The sequence below is a fragment of the Rosa chinensis genome, chromosome 5 (assembly GCF_002994745.2).
Source record: "Rosa chinensis cultivar Old Blush chromosome 5, RchiOBHm-V2, whole genome shotgun sequence".
Lineage (NCBI taxonomy): Eukaryota > Viridiplantae > Streptophyta > Magnoliopsida > Rosales > Rosaceae > Rosa > Rosa chinensis.
In genome coordinates, this window is record NC_037092.1 from 65003029 (window position 1) to 65020162 (window position 17134).

At 35.4% G+C, this 17134-nt stretch overlaps 1 protein-coding gene and 1 long non-coding RNA gene across 2 annotated transcripts; both read right to left on the minus strand.

The window, feature by feature from the left end:
- Window positions 1-4714: 4714 nt before the first annotated feature.
- LOC112167515 (auxin-induced protein 15A) lies at window positions 4715-7016 on the minus strand. Its single transcript, XM_024304533.2, has one exon. It carries the CDS (start codon window positions 6412-6414, stop codon window positions 6088-6090), a length of 327 nt encoding a protein of 108 aa, XP_024160301.1. The 5' UTR covers window positions 6415-7016; the 3' UTR covers window positions 4715-6087.
- Window positions 7017-15824: 8808 nt separating this feature from the next.
- Window positions 15825-16751, minus strand: LOC112202460. The gene is made up of 2 exons (XR_002937370.2): window positions 16505-16751; window positions 15825-15859 (listed from the first exon to the last, which is right to left on the minus strand). It is a non-coding gene; the product is annotated as an uncharacterized LOC112202460 (long non-coding RNA).
- Window positions 16752-17134: the final 383 nt, after the last annotated feature.

Genomic DNA, 17134 nt, shown 5'->3' on the forward strand with positions numbered 1-17134 from the left:
TCAATGACAAAAGCAATGGCTTCATAGTTTTTTTGATAAGCAATGGCTTCATATATAGTTGCTTGTGATATAATACACTTGGTTATCCAAAACATCTTTACATAATTACATGCTATAAATCGTAAGCTCGGTGAAGCCTAAAAGGGCTTCAAAGTAAAGCTATTTTATGAATCTAATTAAGTTTTTCTCACGGGCGTTTCTATATTCATACTAGACCTCCCTACTTTCAGATCTCTAAATTTCTTTTTAAAATATATATTATGCTATGTACACCTCCCATAATTTTTCTAAAACGCTCTTGGGCTTATTATTTAACCAAACTTAGGGTTCTCGATATCGTTTTAATACCAAGCAGCTACCTTGTAATTGGTTTTCAAATAAAGATGTGAAATTGATCTTTTTCTCTTTATCTAAGGTTCACAGCTGGTGAGAGGTTCATAACGGAGTTCATCAGATTTATTATTTCAAGCAAAAACATAGTTGGAGTTTCCTAGCGTGAGTTCAAGATCTCTCTCTCCCCCTCCCTCTCCCTCTCTCTCTCACCTATTCCACTATCATAGCCAGATTGATGCTAGTAAATCCAAGCACCATGGGAAGATCATAAAGAAATAGAACGATACTTGTTTGACAATTTTCGCTTTTTTTATTTATTATTATTTGAGGTTGGGCTCGATCTTAATCTTTGAGATCTTTACTTGTTTAATTGTGTTCTATTGCATATTGAATGTTGGTGATATAACAATTGGGAAAAGAATATACTATGATCAGTTCTCAAGAAACAAGTTAAGATTTTGTCAAAGAAGAGATTTTTTTTTTCCCTCTTTATTTGTATGTGTCCTAATTAATCATTTTATATGTGTTCACTAAAATCAACTGTTACTTGAAAAAAAAAATTCCAAATATTAAATTTAGAGGTATGAATAGAATTACTCTTTCCTCAAACACTTACTATATGTACTTACCAAAATAGATAAACTATTCGCCAAAATTGTAAAACTCAGTTTCAATAGTGAGATGAAGGATAAGACCCACTGGGCCTGGGCCTCTTCTCTTACTTTTTGAAATTGGAAGTAGAAATTCATATTTTCGATATCCGTACCTGACTAATTACTTGATACATGATTCCCTACATTAAATGAATTAAGAATCTCCATCAGTTATTTGATACATGAAATGAGTGGTGAAGATGGCAGTAATTGGGGACACAAGTGGGCGAGAAATCAAGGATTACATGGTTTGTCATGTCCTTCACGTCTATTTTGCATGTGCGAGTGTTCAAAATCTATGGTTTTGTAGAAACATCTATCCTACCTCCTCCTTTACATATAACAACAGGCTCATTAACTAGTGTTCCGTCACAGACAGAAATTTCTGGTGCTGCTATAATAGTTTTACGATGGGTCCGGAATATAAAGGGCTGCCCATCTGCTTTCCTGTGTCAATTATGATCCATTCATCTATAGTATCACCAAGCTAAGGAGGTCTATCATTTTATTTGGTCAAATCTATAACATTTCACTTGGTCAAGCTTGACAAGAAAACCGAACAGGTATTCAGTTTCAAGGACCGAATGAGGAACCCTGGTGCATTCTTTATTAGATTGAACTCAATGTTTACTTTGTCATTTATGTTAGATTCTTTGCAACTCTCTTGCGGGATTAAAATAGGGTTACAGTTAGGTTGTTCTTCTGTACTTGTGGAGTCTAATGCTTGAATAGTGGTTTTGCCTTTGCTTGTCTGATGAGGTTAAAGTAGATCCCAATCATATTGACATTGTAATTCATTTAGCCAAGTTTGTTTAGGATGTGATTCTTGGGTGGTTTGGTCGTTGGTCTGTTTCACCGAGAAGGAAATACATTGGGTTTTGATTTTTCAGTGGATATTCCGCTGTTGTTCGAGGTAGATAAAATCTAGGCAGTCAAATGAAGAAAAATGGGACGTTCCAATAAATGGCTCCAAGAATATCTATGCCTTGGAAGGTGTCATAACACTTACCTTCTTATACTCAACTGGTTAGTGCTTGTGCTGACACACTCCTTATAGTAGATTAGAGAGCCCTTGCCAAACTCAATTTATTCAAGTTTTCTGACGATTATGGCGGCGCTGATCAGAGGGGAGGCTAATGCTGCTGCTGCTCCAGTATCAGTATTTGACCTACTGTATGATACTGTTAGAGCAGCGAAATGCAAAAATGCCAGATGCAAATTCAACTACTACAACTTTATCAGAGATATGGAAATGTCGGTACCACGGATCGTTTATCAGATACAAGAGCAAGATGGGGAACTGGATCTCATGGAGGACCAGGTGAATGACTTGACTAAAGCCGCTTGGCGACTTGGTTACCAAGAAAAGTATTTTATCATTTTATGTGGTACAGTTATCACTGCATAAATGAAGTTCCCTTTGTGGAAATTATGGAGTTTGATTTAGATCTTAGGAAACTGTCACACTGCCTGCATATGCATCGAATGCATGGTACTAGCATAGGTTATCCTTCTATGAATAATGAAAGCTTAGGGAGGAGTACCACCACTCCAACCTAAAGGGTGTTGTGCCCGCATTAAAAAAAAAGATTTTAAGCAGAACATGTATGGAATATACAGACAGAAATAGATTTGGTGTCAGCAACTAAAACAGTTTTTTTTTTCTTTTCTTTCTTTCTTTTCAATTGAATTTTGTTCATGGATGTCTGTGAGTCTGCAGATAATGTAAACAGAAGATGAACAGGTCAAAACTTTAGAGTTATTACTTCAGAAATTTGCCGCTGTGTTTAAATTTTGGTTAATATAATGACAGTTTCAATTATATTAGAGCTGGAAACTATCAGACTATATAGATTAGAGCTCACTCTACATATATGATTTTTTTTTTAAAAAATGTTTAGCAGGATTTGAAATAGGTACACTATATATTCTCATAGTTCGGGAGAACAAGAAAGTTTTACATGGGGTCCAAACACAGAATTTGACTGCATTTGTGTTCAAAATTGGAGTCAAGAACTTTAGATGATTTGCTTTGAAGAGTTCATGTAATGTAGTAGAAATCGTGATTTGATCCTTCTTCAAACTTTTGGACATCTTTCTTCTCAGGTCAGAAGCAGCTTGAGGAAGTACAGCAGATTTCTCCTCAGTGCTAGAGGCAATTTGATTCAGTAGATGATGAAGTTATCGTATATATATAAAAGTGAGCCTCTTCTTCAACTTGAATCAGCAGTAAGTTTCCAAATGAGGATGTTTTGGATCCAAGATATCGACTTCATTAGTGCTCATGACACACACTTAGGTGGGAAGTGAGATCAAGGAAGGTGTCCTCACTGCAAGGAATTGTGATACCACCCATTGGATGATGGTATCCGAATTCTTCTTCAGCTTGACTCAGCAAATCCTGAAACAAAGGTTGGTTCAAATATGATATTGGAACCACAAATCGTTTCTTTTGGCTCTCCCCAACATAGACCGCAAAGTAGCCTTTTGGGATATCTGATGTCTTTGAAACGGTTTGGTATGGAGTAAGACTTCTCTTTGTGTTAGAGATTCCAGGCAATCGGAAACCCATCGTTTCTATATTTTTATGTGATTGAAGGCTTGAAGCAGAAGATAAGAATAAGGAGTTGGTAGCAGATAAAGCTTTGATGCTTGCAAGGAAAAGAGTTGAGTTGTTGAGGTACCTAATCATGTATGTGTGTATATATAGATGAAAGGGTATACTGAAAATCATCTGCTACATGAAATGATTGGTGAAAAGAAACTGAGAAGGGACTCATGGGCTCCAGTTGGAGACACTAGCTAGTGAGAAATCACATGGCTTTGTCTTCCTACTCGAGCACTTTATCACCCATGAGATTTCACATGCAATGTGTGATGATCAAAGATGGTAGCAGACATGGGGGAGACGAACTCTGATCTTGCCCAACTGTGATAATTGATGTTGCTTACAGACAAGAATTTGTGGTGCTAATTACACAATTCTACTTGTGGCCGGATATAAAGGGATGCTATATCTTGATTGGGAGCACCTAGCCAGCCTGGCATTTGGTTTGCTGTTTCATCTATAGTCTATGATCTCTTGTTTCAACTGGCTAGCTGAGAGAGTATTTTGTTTCATTTGGTCAACCTAGGAAATTCCTCTGATGGTCATGCATGACAAGAAAGCCATACGTACAGGTACTGATTTGCTTATTACCAACAGTTTCAAACACCAGAGTTGATGGACATTGATGTGTTCATGAATACAGAACTCGGCATGAGTTGGTGATTGCAAATTCTAAAAGAAGATTGCAATTTCTAAAACCTGCTTACACTTCTCTGTATGTATGCTGCTGACAACCTGTCCAAGCACATAAGAAGATTGCAAATTCTGAAACCTGCTGACACTTCTCTGTATGTATGCTGCTGAATCTATACAGCTGCAATGTCCTTGCTTATTTTCTTTTTCAATATGGTGGGTAAGGTGCTTGAGGTCTCAACCAAAGAAAAAGAGGTGATAATACAGTAGTTTTCTGGTTTTTGGGCTATTCAGCTATATCTTATCTGCATACCATTTATCATGAGTATCTATCTATTAGCTTGCTATCCAAGAAAACCAACCAGATTATGAATTGAAGAAGAGAGATAAATAGTGTTTACATTATATATATGTTATCTTAAAATTTTCTGTCTCAAAATTTCACATAATTAGTGAATCTGTGAATGATTCATTTTTGGCCTTCAAAATTGAATCGAAGGTATAAGCTATGTATCATAGAGCATGAATTTCAGAGAGGCAACAATATCAAGCTAACAGTAGTTTACAGAAATTAAAGTTCATGTTCTGTGACACTGTCATGATGTATACTATTTCGGATTAGAGGGGCTTCTTTCTTTTTGTACTGTACAATATTTATCATGTTTGATCAAGTACGAAATGGGAAGCATTGCAAGCTTCTTGGTTTCTCTTAAATATAGATAGTGATGCTGCCTTTCCATGCACCCCTCGTTGCCTCTTGGGCCATTAACAGCATTCTACCTTAAATGACTCTCATAGGTTTGAGGTAGTGCATTCCACTTAATGGTTACGAAGTTACTACCCTACTTGTTTGCATATTCGTCTTGGTGGAATGCTTCCACTGCTATCTATGATGGAGCTAAGTGATCAACACCTCAAAAAATGAGGACATCTTCTCTGCAGGGAATTGTACAGCCATCCAAACTCTTCTCCAGAGGTGCTAAGCAAGTGTTGAGAATTGCGATGTTTACATTGCAAGGAATTCTGATACTGCCTATGTGATGAACACTTCCAATCTCTTCTTTAACTTGACTCAGCAAATCCAGATAGAAAGGTTGATTGGCTGTTTGACTAAATTTAGATGACTTATTCTTGTATATCTGATAGTCACTATCTTCTGTTTTTGTTTTTGTCTTCTTTTTTTTCCCATTCGTTATGAACTCAGTTACAGAACTCACCTAAAGGGCTCAACCAGTACTTAGGTTCAGCTTGCCCACACGAATAGGTTTGGTCTTCTCTTTTTTTTTAACAGCAAGAAAGCTTTCTGTTGTATAATTTGGTTTCTTTTCTCATCTTTTCCTCTGCTATGATATAATCCTTCCCATGACGAAAATTCCAGCTCTAATTATTGATTTAATACCACAGGCTATCAAAGTTAATTAAAGCCTATGGATGACTCTATCTGCATATTTTGATGGGAAAGGACCTCTATCATTAATTTTGAGCGATCGCAATGTCAAGATCATATTGATGTGGTTTAATTGAAGATCCGGTTTTGTATGAGGCATGCCTTGGTTAAAAATCAGATAAGCCATTAGTTCATTAGTAGTATTAATTTCCTCATCAAAATTTGCTGGGATTTGTTAGTTGTAGACTTGTAGCATATAGATACAAGAAAAAAAAATATGATATAATGGAAATTACTGACAACTAATTAGAAAATTGATCAGGATAATTTGAAATATATTGTATATTCCCATAATTTTTCTGGAGGACAAAATTTTTTTTACATGGGATTCAAAATTTGGTGTCAAGAACTTTAGAGTTTAGACAGTACACAGTAGTTGTCTTGGAGAGTTGATGCAATGTCATTTGCCTGCTTCATGAGATGTGATTTGATGTGTTTCCAAATGAGGATGTTTTTAGATCCAACGCCACTTCATTAGTGTGCTTGACTGACACACACAGGCGGGAAGTGACATCAAGGAAGGTGTTTTGACTGCAAGGAATTGTGATTCCACCCATTGGATGATGGTATCCGAATTCTTCTTCAGCTTGACTCAGCAAATTTTGAAACAAAGGGTGGTTCAAATATGATATTGGAACCACAAATCGTTTCTTCTGGCTCTCTCCAACATATACCACAAGGTGGCCTTTTGGGATATCTGATGTCTTCGTGTTAGAAATTCGAGGCAATCGGAAACCCATGGTTTCTATATTACTGAAGTGATCAAAAGAGGAGGAAAAAATTGAAAGAACTTGGGAAACAGAGAGCTTTATTTGATACTTGCAATGAGAGGAGTTGAGTTGCTGATGAAGTTGATCATGTGTGTATATATAGGCGAGATGGTATGCGGTAAATCATCTGGTAGATGAAATGCTTGGTGAAGAAGAACTGAGTTGGGCTCCAGTTAGGAACACTAGCTTGTGAGAGATCACATGGGGAACTTCAGCCCCACTTAGATTTCACATGCAAATGATATACAGTTTATATGCTTGGATAGAAACATATGTTCCCTAACTCCTTTATATATAGCAGACAAGAAGAAGACTAGGTACCACAAGTTTCAATACACCTAACAAACTGCATATATATGTTGAAAGATATGCTAGGCTATGATGAGAGGCTGTAGTGGTGAAGACTGAAGAAGGACTATCATATAGTACATGAAATGAGTGGTCAAATGGATAGCAATGAGGGACACTGGGCGGCTTGTGAAAAATCATGAAATCACATGGGTCTGTTTTTGTCTTGCCATTCACGTAACTCATTATCCTCCCAGGAGATTTCAAATATGCTACTGAAGAAATTCTCTCCTTTTGTAGAAACATCAAGTCTTCCGTTCCTTCTCTATATAACTTGCAAGCGAAAGGGAGGCGACTTCCGAAGCAGACAATTTGGGAGGTTATAGATTCTTTTGTGTTAGTGTTTTTTTTTTTTTGAGAAAAAGAGATAACTTTATTCAATTATCCAAGGCCAGAAGGCTCGTACATCCAATACTGTCTTACACCAAAATCATAAATGGTCTAAGCTATCAGACAAAGGACAGGTGACTTTCACTGTTAACACATTCGCTCACTTATTGAGCCTAACCACAAGAAAGAAAATCCTCCCTACCAACTTCCGTTTGCTAGTAACCTAGTCGCCTAGAGACCTCAATTGGTGTACAACTAGAGAAACTAAGATGCAAGTAGTAGAAGATTAAAACTTCTAGTAATAGGCAGAGAAATCTGGAAAGACTAAATCTTTCCTTTGCCCTTGTTGCTAGGGCTGGGAACTGTTCCAATGCTAGTAGGATAAGTGATCTTCAGAGGAGTACCACCAAGCTTCTTATTGACACTCTGAGCTTTATTCTTACTTCCAAGAGGCCTACCAGACCTCTTTTTCAAAGTGACCAAAGTAAGGTCACCATCCTCTTCAATGAGGCCAAGTGCCTCCACCTGCAGTGTAGGAATCTTGCCACCCAAGATTGTTTTGAACTTCTTGGGAGAAGGGTGGTTAGCACTTCTCCGTTCGTGTTTCTTGGAAACCAGATCAATCTACGTCTGCTGCATACCTGTAGGAACAACAAGATCACAAGAAACTTCCATGACAGGTTCCTCACCTGGGGCCCCAGTACTCTCCAACCTGTGCTCCAAATGACTATCCGCAGAAGGAGGACTGATTTCAGTTGGAACCGGATCAAGGGGAGAAGGAGGATCAGAGTTCAGACACTCCACTCGGCGAAAAGCAGGTCTCTTCTTCTTTGGAATGACCGGGGAAGGATAGAGAAGGTCTCTTCTTTTGTGTTAGTGTTTAATCAATAGAAAAGGTACTTATTCAAAATTTCAAAATCCTTTGCGCGTATACGAAGCTTGAGCAAAATGCTGATGAATTAAATTTAAGCTACTAGGTGTATTGTTCATTCGAAGGTTGCATACTTTAAGCTGAATACCGGCTTGAGAAATGTGCAGCTTCAGTGTGTTTCATATATGGCCTCTAGTCTCAACAAGCTAAAAGAACAATGCATACAATTGGTGTGGTCAAATTAGAGATTCAATTAATTGGGAGACTAGAAAAAATGGTTATTCACAATGATATTAGAAGAAAATAATGATATAAGAAAACGCATAACCTTTTTTATTTTTAATTGAAAAACTTTACTAAAAAGTAGTATGTCACGATATTAGTGTATATAAGAAGCAACTGGAAGACATGAGAGGCGCCACTCCAAACATCATATCAATGTATAGGAGCTCTAAATCTATTGGTGTTTTCAGTTTGTTAAAATATGATACTATCATCTTTGTAAATCCTATCCCCTTTAACTGCCTCAATTCAAGCACAATTTGAATTCATAAAAGTATACTTTTGTTACATCCGATACCAGGTGTTTGAACCCAAAATAACATTTTTTCCCGACAAGGGGGACTCGAAGAAATCGGGCCAATATCGGTGGCCCAAGCAGTATATTTCCGACAAGTTCAGAATATATTGTTTAGAGGCTAAATAGGGCCTACTTGAAGACCAAGTAATCTTAAGGCAAATCGTGATCTTATTGATTTACTAGTAATTATCTAGAGATTTGATAATTAATGGTGGTTTACTTGGCTATGAAGACGGAGTATATTTGGCAAAGGATATTGCATCAAGATTGGAGTCATGGTTACGAGCATGCCTTTGGTTAGGTTTCTCATGGCTTTAATCAACTAAGGAAGGCTATCATCCTTCAAGTACGTATATATATGTGCAAGCAATCAAAGGTCTCCCATGCAATTAAGGGGTGTGCTGGATGTACAACATATATGGAAGGGTTTAATTATCCTTTAATTCCATTCAACAAGAAGAGGCCAACACGTGGCTAACTCATATATGTATATATAATGCTCATGCATGGTTCAATTAAGGAAGGGATATAGTGGACACGTGAAGCATGGCACAAATATATATATATATATATATATATATATATATATATATACTGCATTTAAGTCTTGCTCGCGAAACATCAATAGGATATATATATGTATGCATGCAATTAAAGATTGTTGGACTGAGACTATGAGTCCTCGCGAAGATATATATGGACATAGATACGTGCATATCCTACTGTTCGCATCCAAGAAGATTACGTCTAGGATCCCAAGAGGCAATTACTCTTGCCTACATTCTAGAGGCAACAGAGGCGGATAATTATTAATTATTGCCTACGATAGTTATCAAAACTATTAAGTGTTTTGATTTGATTCAACGCCAATAACTGTAGCCTAAAATATATTATTTCATTCGTATTTGGAAAGAGAATCTACAAGCAGCCTATATATAGAGGTTACGACACAGCAAAGGACAGCCAATCAACCAATTAATCTCTACAATTATCCAAGTCTCCCCGGAGCAACCTCTCTTACCGGTGATCACACTCCAGTCTCAGTCTCCTCAAGAGCCGACTATCAGTGCCACCAAACCAACTCGGCGACTGTACTTCCAGCCCCAGTCTCCCCAAGAGCCGACTGCCAGTACCACTGCCTCTGAGACTATCTCGACCAGCGAAGCAAGGGTAATGCCCTCGCAACCCAGCTAAGCTAAATTCACGCTTTAGCAAAACCCGTGCTTTCTCCAACTTCTCAGTAATTACTCTGCTTAGTCTACAACACTAAGTATCGATTCGGTGAACGCAAGAGATCACAACCAAAGCCCTTATTCATAAGGCAAGAAGTCCTTTTCCAGAAGGCAGAGAAAAGAAGCTTGTGACGAGGTTGGTGCTCTCATCGTCCACATCGTTTGATCAAGAAGTTAGGTCAAGGGATTCTCAGACGACTGCACCCTACGGTACTGGCATGCCTACGCACACGCTCAAAAGAGACGGTTTGCACCCATACTGATTTTGGAGCCAAACACCAGGAACTAAAGCCTCTGTAACATGATCTTCAAGTTCGCATAAAGATTATTCAAAAAACATTAACTCAGATAGGTGCCACAAGCAGTCAAATTTTGTTAGTTTAAAACCTTGGTTAAAATAGCTGAGAGAGGACACGTAAGGCACGTGTGCTTTTGAAATATCTGTTTTACAAGTCCCACATCGAGAAACGGGAACTAGACAATCCTGTTCATATAGGCATATCTTACAGCAGCGCTCGTCCGTTTGGGAACATCCGATATTGACATGAATAAATGGTCTTAAACTCTTAATTTGTATAGGAGGCAAATCTACAGCTCATCGATATTATTCTTTATAAGAAGTTATGGCCAATTTAGTACAAGAAGGTCACGCTGTGCGTGAATATGAGATTGAGATTGGACGGGAATTTATGTTTCGAGGCCCAAATCACACAAGGAAGCCCGAGGACGAGTTTGTGCAGCAGCTATCTCTCTCTTCCTCCCCTTCTTTGGTTAGTTTAGGGGGGTGTATTGTATTTGGATTTGTGCAGACTTTTTTTAATTGACAGACTTTTTGAAAAGTCCACAGACTCTTTAAAAAGTTGATAGACTGTTATGGATTTTTTAAAACCATTGATTTTAGCAACAGACTTTTATTGATTTACGAAAATCTATATACTTTATTATGAATGACTTCTATAGATTTCCTAAGATGTACAAAATATAAAAAAATAAAAATAAAATAAAACAAATGCATCCCAAACACAAAACAAAATAATAACTTGTTATCTTTTCAATGCTCCAGTATCTTCTAATAGAAATTGACTCAGATAAATGATTGTTAGTCTGTCTAGCGAGTTTATTCTCATTCCTAATCTCCCAACAACATAACTATACAATATAGATCACTTGATGTTTATGGTTAATTATTCTCATCAATTTTGTTTTCACCGATTAACATATATTGTAGCCATATTGGTCAATGTCTTGATCTATAATCAATCGATTTAAATTCAATTGTTCAACCTTTCTTGAACCATAATATAAATTCAAATTAATGAGATTAATTAATTAATAAGATAAAATTTAGTATGGTTCAAGGTTTTAGGGTTAGATCACAATATTTGAGTTTTAGGGTTTCATAAATCATTTTTATTGCTATTAGGGTTCGAAGTATCACAATTGAAAAAAAAAAATCACATTCAACAACTACAATGAACATGTTGAGTATCAAAAAAGGTTGATATCATAAAAAATTAGAGAAAAGACAAAAAATTAAAAGAAAGAGATATGATGAAGGACAAACTTCTTCGTGCGTAGAGAGAAGAACTTTGATAGTCTTTTTTTTTTTTTTTGAAGAGGAAACTTTGATAGACTTTTTGAAATCTTTGGTCTTGAGGCTGGAAAATTATTGGAGTTTGGTATGAATAGTTAACACTACAAAGTCCATGATTATCCATGATTTTCTAATTCCATAAGTATGAATGATATTTTGAATACCTCTGTACTTTTATTCATTTTTAAAAGTCCTAATTGAATACCCCTAAATTTTGGTGGAATTCATGAAGTCTTTAAAAATCCTAATTGAATACCTCAAAACTTTCATGGACAGTTAAAAGTCTATATTGAATACACCCAGATTTTTAAATTCCATAGATTTCTTTAAGAGTTCCACTAATTCCATAGATTTCTTTAAGATTTCTTCTATGTTTAACAACTACTCAGGCTTGGCCCTAGGAAATTCAAGGTTCGGGGTGACGAATAAAATTGGGCCCTATATAAATTTTTTTTTTTTAAATGTTTCATATCGATGAATTGGACAAAGTGAGTGAGTTGTGTGTGATTGTTGGGGGTGGATACTTCCTTCCTATCTAGTTTCATGATCTTGATCTCAACCATTCTCAAATCAGCTTTTCTTTATTTTACATTCTGTTATCTGTTTTCCTGTATTTTTTTTATAATAGTAAACGACATCCAAAAATTCTAAAATTTTGTATGCTATACGGCCTATGTGTCTAGTACATCTCTGTAAATTTTCATAATTTTCTGAGTAGTTTATATTAAGTTTTTAATTAGGTTTTCGACTGCTGTTCGCTAGGAAGAGTGGTCACTTTTGTGACATTATTTTCTGAGTAGTTAGAACCTTAGTCTTTTGTGGAAAAGACCCTTATTTACCCTTGCTACAATTGACAATCTTATGTGTGAATAAGGAAAATCAATAGCTTTCAATTTAGCTATCATGTTTGTCTAATAAAACATATTAGATAAAGACGGAGAATTCTTGGGTACCTTGGTGTTTGCCATACCCTCATTTTGTTAAATATTTTAGACCATTGGATTAGTAATATATCCAATGGTTCAAAATATTTAACAAATTGGTAACTTATTTAGCCCTTAGCCTTTTTAATTTTTTTGGTAACACAAACTACTAATTGAATTGAAAACAATAAAGATAGTGAAACAATAAAGCCAATTAATGTTTGATTATCAATTGACAATTGACAATTATGATTTTTCCTTTTTCAAAAAAAATTAAAAGAACCTTCTATCCTAGGTTCACCGAATTACTTTTAGTTAAATAGTCTATATTACTAATTAATTTTATTATTAGTGAATTAATGTTTGTTATTAATGGACAATTACACAATTGAAAATCACGTTTTTTCCTTATTAAAAACAAAAACCTTCTAACCTAAGTTCTCAAAATTAGTATTAGTTAAGTAATCTTTATTACCAATTAATTATATCATTAGTAGTTTCCTTAACCAAATATAATTTTTTTTACATGCATTTTACGGCAATGACAACAATTAGTGTAAAAATAAATAATATTTGTTTTAAATGTAGTCAAATGAGAACCTACTTTAGGACTTATTTACTCAAATGAGAATCTACTTTACACTAATGAGAACCTATTACAATTACCACTTTTAGGACTTAATTACTCAAATGAGAACCTACTTTTCTGTAACGAAGACCTTATTTACTTTAATGCAGATTTTTTTTCTAATTACCACATGTGTCCTCAAAGTGGTTAATATTATATAAAATAGAACATGTATGAATCTTTATGTTTTTATCATTAGTGAAATTATTACTACAATGACTACACATTTTATCACAACCCACAACACATGATGTAAAAGCGGTAACTTTTGTTCTATTTGTAGTAATTACTCCACCTAAACTAATGTACTAATTTATAGACAATTTAACAAGTATGACAACAAATTTGTTGTCAGAGTGGTAAATCTTTATGTTTTTATCATTAATGAAATTATTACTACAATGACTACACATTTTACCACAATCACAACAATTGATGTAAAAGCGGTAACTTTTGTCCTATTTATAGTAATTACTCAACCTAAACTAATGTACTAATTTATGGACAATTTAACAAGTGCAACAACAAATTTGTTGTCAAAGTGGTAAATCTTTATGTTTTTATCATTAATGGAATAATTACTCAATGACTACATATTTTACCATAACTCGCAACTATTGGTGTAAAAGCGGTAACTTTTGTTCTGATTGTAGTAATTACTTCAAAAACTATACCATTTACAAGATTACCAACCATTTTACAATTCCTACAACATTTGTGTCGTGAAAATGGTAAAATTAAAATTAGACCAAAAGATATGTAACAACTCAGTATTGTAAGGAGCTTCTCCATTTGATAATCAAGGTTCTAAATTTGATAAAAGTTGTCCAAATATGATATTTACATCTTTGACCACTTAATTACAATAACCACAACAACTATTGTCATAAGTCGTAATTGTAGTTCAACTATGTGTAATTTATTATTTTGACAATACTTGTTACATGATTTTTAACAATATTACATATCAAGAAATAGTGTATTGTTAATATGGTAAATTTTATTTTTTAAAATGACACATGTCGATATTTAATTGGGTAACCTGTTGACCAGTTCAGTAGGTTTCCACTATATTAATTTACTAAAAGTAAAAAAATAAAAATAAATAAAGGTATGGCAAACACCAAGGTACCCAAGACGACATAAGAGTCATGATTCAGACTTGCACTTCTACCCAGCAGTGGTGAATAATGTTTCTTTACAGACAAGAAATGGTGGCTCACAAAGCGAGCCTAGCATGCGGTTTTGCCTGTTCATGTATGATATCTATGCTCTCCAATTCCAACAAGCTGAGGAAGTTCTTCATTTTGTCTAGTCAATTTAGAAAAGGCAATTGATGGTCGACCATGACAAGAAAATAGCACAGGTAACGATTTAGATATTTAAGAGCAGTTCAAGCAAATAATGCATTCATGAATCATGATTAGGTTGAGCTCAGCTTTTTTATTCTGCCAGTTAGAAACTTGCACAAAGCTTTGAAGTTAATAATTTAAACTTAATCTACTTGTTCCAACCACATAAGAAGATGGCAAACTCTAAAACATGGTTGACATTTCTCAAGTATCTATGCTGTCTCTATCCTATAATAGAACATAGATATTTCAACGTTAGAAAAAAGGACAAATGGAAAAAAAAAAAATGGGACCTTTGTACTATTGTACTTTCTTTAATTATTTATATGCACTGTTTTTGCAGTTTAAATGATAGAGCTGGTCTGAGTTAGTTACAAGCACTACAAGAGAAAATAGCAAAAGCGAGGAATTTCATTGTGACAACCCAAAAATCGTCGCAAAAACTTGGTAAATACGAGGAAATTTCAGTTGTCGCACATGATCCCATCGGCGACAACCAATTTGTCGCATAAAGTAGGAATTTGCAAGAAATTGACAGTTGTCGCCCATATGACATTATGCGACACCCAATTCCTCGCAAAATGTTAATTAGGTGACAATTTCTACCAGTTGTCGGTTAATGTTTCTGTGACAACTTTAACTTCCTCGCAAAAGATTAATTAGGCGACGACTTCTGTGAATTGTCGCTTAATGTTTATGTGATAACTAGATTTCTGTCACTGAATACTGATTTAGTGACCACTTCTGTGAGTTGTCGGTTAATGATTATGTGACAACCTTACCTTCCTCACTGAAAATCAATTTGGTGACAAATTTATTTGGTTGTCGCTTAATATTTATGTGACAATTTGAATTTCCTCTCTGAAAATCAATTTGGCGACAACTTTAATGGGTTATCGCTTAATGTTCATGAGACAATTTGAATTTCCTCACTGAAAATAAATTAGACGACAACTTCTGCTAGTTGTCGATTAATGTATATGTGACAACTTTAATTTTCTCACAAAAGGCCTATAAGGTGACGACTTTTACAGGTTATCGCTTGATGATTACGTGACAACCTGAACTTCCTCGCTGAAAATCAATTAGGCGACAACTTTGATGAGTTGTCGGTTAATGTTAATGTGACAACTTTAATTTTCTCACAAAAGACCAATTAGGCGACAAGTTCAACAAGTTGTCGCTTAATGTTTATGTGACAACTTAAAATTCATCGCTGAAAACCAATTAGGCGACAACTTCTATTAGTGGTCGGTTAATGTTTATGTGACAACTTTAATTTTCTTGCAAACGACCAATTAAGTGAGGACTTGTGCAGGTTGTTGCTTAATGTTTGTATGATAACTTGAACTTCCTCGCAGAAAACCAATTAGACGACTACCTGTACGAGTTGTCGGTTAATGTTTATGTGACAACTTTTGCTTGGCAAATTTTGCTGGGCAAGCATAAGTTGTTGCTGGTGTTGTGGTGTCAGCATTTGAAGCTGATGAAAGGGCTGGGAGCTTGTATAAAAGGTTTTTGATGCTGAAGAAGTCCAGAGCGAAGTTGATCCAGACCCTAACAAGAAGGAAAGAAGTTAATAGTTTTAAAAAATGAACTCATAAGCATCAGATTTACATGTATAACAAACAATAATGAGTTCAAATATAACCAAGAATATCACTTTAAGATTCTTCATTTCAGAGAAGAATATCCAAACACAAATTACAACTATTCTAGCAAAGACAAGGCTCAAGGTTATGAGGACTGGGGAGGATATCCCTACGGCATTAATTTCGGAATACAAATCCTATCCACCACAGCCTGAATTTGGAAGTGATGCATGTGCAATTCAAAAACTGATCAATTGATCAGTCTGCTCCCCTCTGAAGACCAGAAGTATAGACCATTTTTGTACTACTGCAAGTCAATCCTGATATCTAAAAAGATCAAAAATCCAATTCATGTTCATTCCTCGGCATTACTAAAAGGAATGAACTCAAAAAGAAGTTTCTTTACACATGCTTTGACTTATGATCAACAAACATAAGTTTAATACCAAGTATATTTATGTTTACAAATGAATTGAAGCATGCTAATAAGACTGAGCAAGGAGACTTTCAAAGTCGTGAATATGTGATTCCCAGTTCTAGTATGTCAATTAGCAAAACATGTAACCAGGACTTAAATAGAGCTAGAAGCCTAGAAGGAGCAGAAATTTACTAATAAAGCTGTGAATGCCCATTCACTAAACATGCGACTTCTTTTCCTTTGGCAGCTAATCAACGAAGGATGCCACAAACAGACTTCTTCCAGCAGTGGAATAAAAGCTTTATCTATTTTCCCTAATCCCCTGAAATTAATGAATGATGCCACAATCACTTTTGTTTGCACTGAATTGATGCTGAGTGTCTGTAAATCAAGATGAAGGATCAAAAAACATCGAAAGAAAATGAACAGCTCATCAAGCAGTCATACAAAAACATAATAAAGGGGGATGCCCTGAAAGAAAACTTTGGTGTTGCCAACGTTAGAATCGACCCATTTGGCTTTGGGGCATACATGTTAGTGACTGCCACTGGTTATAGCTCAGAGAGTCCCCTACGAATAATATCTTCTTCCCCTTTAATCTCCTCAAGAAGTCCTGACCATTGAATCTGCACGTACCATATATTACAAAATACTATTGTCTAAACTAATAAATACATATAATGCATAATGTACATACTGGCTTTAAGGAGGACATCATCCAACTAGCTCTAACAATACATAATCAAAATGCATATGTACATGCCAGGTCTAGAAAGGACGTTCAATTTTATTTTATTTTTGGCTTACCCTGTTTAGCATGTA